The sequence below is a fragment of the Phalaenopsis equestris genome, unplaced genomic scaffold (assembly GCF_001263595.1).
Source record: "Phalaenopsis equestris unplaced genomic scaffold, ASM126359v1 Scaffold000004, whole genome shotgun sequence".
NCBI lineage: Eukaryota > Viridiplantae > Streptophyta > Magnoliopsida > Asparagales > Orchidaceae > Phalaenopsis > Phalaenopsis equestris.
The window spans coordinates 339024-342330 of NW_018164446.1; the positions used below are offsets into that span (position 1 = coordinate 339024).

The following is a 3307-nucleotide window of genomic DNA, read 5'->3' on the forward strand; positions in this document are numbered from 1 at the left end:
CCTACACCAAAATATGAGCATGAAAAGATGCTACAACTTTTTAAAAAAATTAATATGTATAATATTTGTGATATTAACAAGTTTCGTGTTATATAAATAAATATAGAAGTTTTAGAGTTAGTTATGTATATAAATTAGAATTGCGTGGCAAGTATGCAAATCCAAATTTACATTTTTACAAGGTTCAAAATCTTAACCCATCACTGGCGAGCAACAGCAAATACCACACACAGGTGTTAAAGAACATTCAAATTTTGATGCCTCCTCTTCCCTTATTCTAATATTAATCAGCTATTTGCTTTACATTCTTGATGTTGAAAATAAAAAGCTTTCTATCTTAACAAATCATTAAACCATAGTTTTTGTGCAACACAGCTTCATCAAGGCAATCATTTTCTTTCCTTTGAGGTGCATTATTCAGTCCACAAACCTTATGTATAGGGTTGTACTCGAGTCAAGTATGTCATGGATTGAACTTGACTTGATCCAATCATAAGTAGTTCGTGTTCAATTTGAGCTTGATTAGATCTTTCACTGTTCATACTTGGCTTGCTTAATTTTTTAAATTATCATACTTGATTTATACTTGACTTGTTTATATTAATTAAACAAGCTGTAAACTTTGAATAAGGACATAATTTTTCATATAAAATTAAAATTCTAATTTGTACTTAAGTTTTAATATAAAATAAATTAAAATTTTGAATGATTACTTGAATTTTTATATAAAATTATTCACAAATGATTTTACAAATCTATTCAAACTGAATAAAATTTAAATTAAAATCTAATTAATTTATATCAAATAAATAAAATAAAATAAAATATAAATTGTTACTAAACTTTCATGTAATCAAATAACATAAATAAGATTTAAAATTACTTCATTAAAAAAAAATAGATAATTAAATTAAATTTATATGCATATTGATATTAAATTATAATATATTACTATTAAATATATAATAGAATAAACTTTATTTAATCAAATTTTATTTAAAGGGATAATTACATACAAAGCACAAGAAACATTGTTATTTACAAATCAAGCACCATGGTGTTTTTTTGAGCTATCAAACTGATGCATTTACAAGTGCTAAGATCAAACTATTGTGAATTTAATAAAAATGAAAATTATGGTTTGAGGTTTACCATGACCTTTGATATTTGAGTGAGAATTTGAAAAATGGATGAAAGAAGGTGCTTGATTTGTAAATAGCAATGTTTTGGGTGCCCTGTTAGTAATCACCACTTTATTTAAGTGACATATAATATAAGTATGGAAGATTTAACAAGATACTTGCTAAACAATAAACGAGTTTCTTATTGTGAACATTAACAAATGAATTAGACTGTTCAAATTTGATTCATATAACCTAAGAGTTTAAAAACAATATTCAAACTTGTCTATTTACTAATTTGAACAAACATGATTAAATATTAATTGAACCGAATTTGAGTTGTTCGTCAAGTGCATTGATTCATTTATAACCCTACTTATATGTTAGGAGCAAATCCTCTCTCAACCATTCCCTCCTTGATAACATCATAAGTATGCTTATTTGGAACCAGACCTTTCTCTAACATCTCATTAAGCACTCCATTTGCACCTTCCATTTCACCTTTTTCACACAAACATTTCATCAATATATTATAAGTAGCAACATTGGCATGTTTCCTATTCCCCTCCATCCTTGCTTTGATGTTCAGAGCAGTTCTCAAGTTCCCTTTTTTACAGAAACCTTCCATTAATGTGTTATATGTGAGCTGATTTGGTCTCAATCCCACCTCAAACATCTCCTCAAAGAGCTTATTCGCCTTCCTCGTCTCCCCTTCGCTGCACAGTGCAGCAATCAGAATATTATAAGTTATGAGATCAGCTCCAATCCCCTTCTCCGCCATCTCATCCAAAAAGCTTCTTGCAGCTTTCATGTCTCCTTTCTCACTGAAGCCCCAAATCAAAGAGTTGTAGGTTGAAACATCAGGAGAAATCCCTTTCTCCAACATCAAATTCTTGAACTCCAATGCTTCTTTCGTCCGATCGGATCGACAAAAACCGTCAATCAAAGTGTTGTAAGTGATTACAGTCGAAACCAAACCTCGATTGATCATATCATCCAAAAACCCCATTGCCTCTCCCACCATTCCTTTCTTGCAAAATCCATTGATGATGGTGTTGAAGGTGACTGCATTAGGTGTCAGGTTTTCAATCTCCATCTCCTTCAGCAATGCAACAGCTTCTTCCAATTTGCCCTCATTGCAGAACCCATTGATCAATGAGTTATAGGTGATGGTGTTAGGAGATAGTTCCTGCCGCTTCATTTCGCCAAGAAATTTCATGGCGGCAGAAGAATTACTGTCCTTACAGAATCCATCTATAAGGGTGTTGAAAGTGACAACATTGGGATAGATCCCGGCTGAGATCATCTTCCTCAAGAGGGCATCGGCCTGGTACAGCTTTCCTCCTTGATTGCTCTTACAATACCCACCAATTAGGGTATTGTAAGTGACAACCGTCGGCTCGACACCCCATGATTTCATTTCGCTCAACAGATCCGCGGCCCTCCTTAGTTGCCCCGCCTTACAGAACCCGTTTATCACGATACTGAAGGTGATCAAATCAGGGGGGATTCTTCTCCGAATCATCTCGGAGTACACGGATTCAAATTCTCTCAACTTTTCCTCCTTAATTAGGGCATGAAGCAATGAATTGCAAGAAAGGGTCGAGAGTCTGTACCTGTAGTCTCCAGCTCTGCGGAAGGCTTCGAGGGCGGAATCTGTTTGAGAGTTGTTGACGTATGCGGGGAGAAGCATGTCAGCGATGAGGGAAGCGGAAGTACGGCGATCGGAGCAGATTGAGAGAACGTGGAAGATGGCCGGGAGGCGGTGGCGGCCGGAGACAGCTATGGAGTGGAGCTCGGAGCGGAGTTTGGAGTATAATTTTTCGGCGGCGAGAGAGTGGAGGAGACGGCAGTGGAGGTGAAGGTCGTGAGGGGATTGGAAGTGACGGTCGGACCATCGGAAGTAGGAGAGGAGAGTCGAGGCTGAGGAGCCGGAGTTGAGGAGGAGGAGGAGGAGGTGGGAGGGGTTGGTGTTGGAATCGGCGATTAGGGTTTTGAGGCGGGACCAGTGTTGCTTGTTTATGAGATTGGTGAGGGTGAGGAGGTCGTCGGCGGCGGAGAGGTGAGGGGTTGCAGAGGTGGTGGAGATTGGTCGTGTTGCGATGGGATAGCAGGAGCGCGTTTTTATAGAAATGGTCTCGCAGAAGATCTTTGCATTTTGTAGTACGTTCATCGTTCTGTGAACT

General features: G+C 37.0%; 1 protein-coding gene across 1 annotated transcript; it reads right to left on the reverse strand.

Moving 5' to 3' along the window:
• Positions 1 to 1433: 1433 nt before the first annotated feature.
• LOC110018167 (pentatricopeptide repeat-containing protein At1g09820-like) lies at positions 1434 to 3307 on the reverse strand. The gene has a single exon (XM_020715381.1). It carries the CDS (start codon positions 3292 to 3294, stop codon positions 1498 to 1500), a length of 1797 nt encoding a protein of 598 aa, XP_020571040.1. The 5' UTR covers positions 3295 to 3307; the 3' UTR covers positions 1434 to 1497.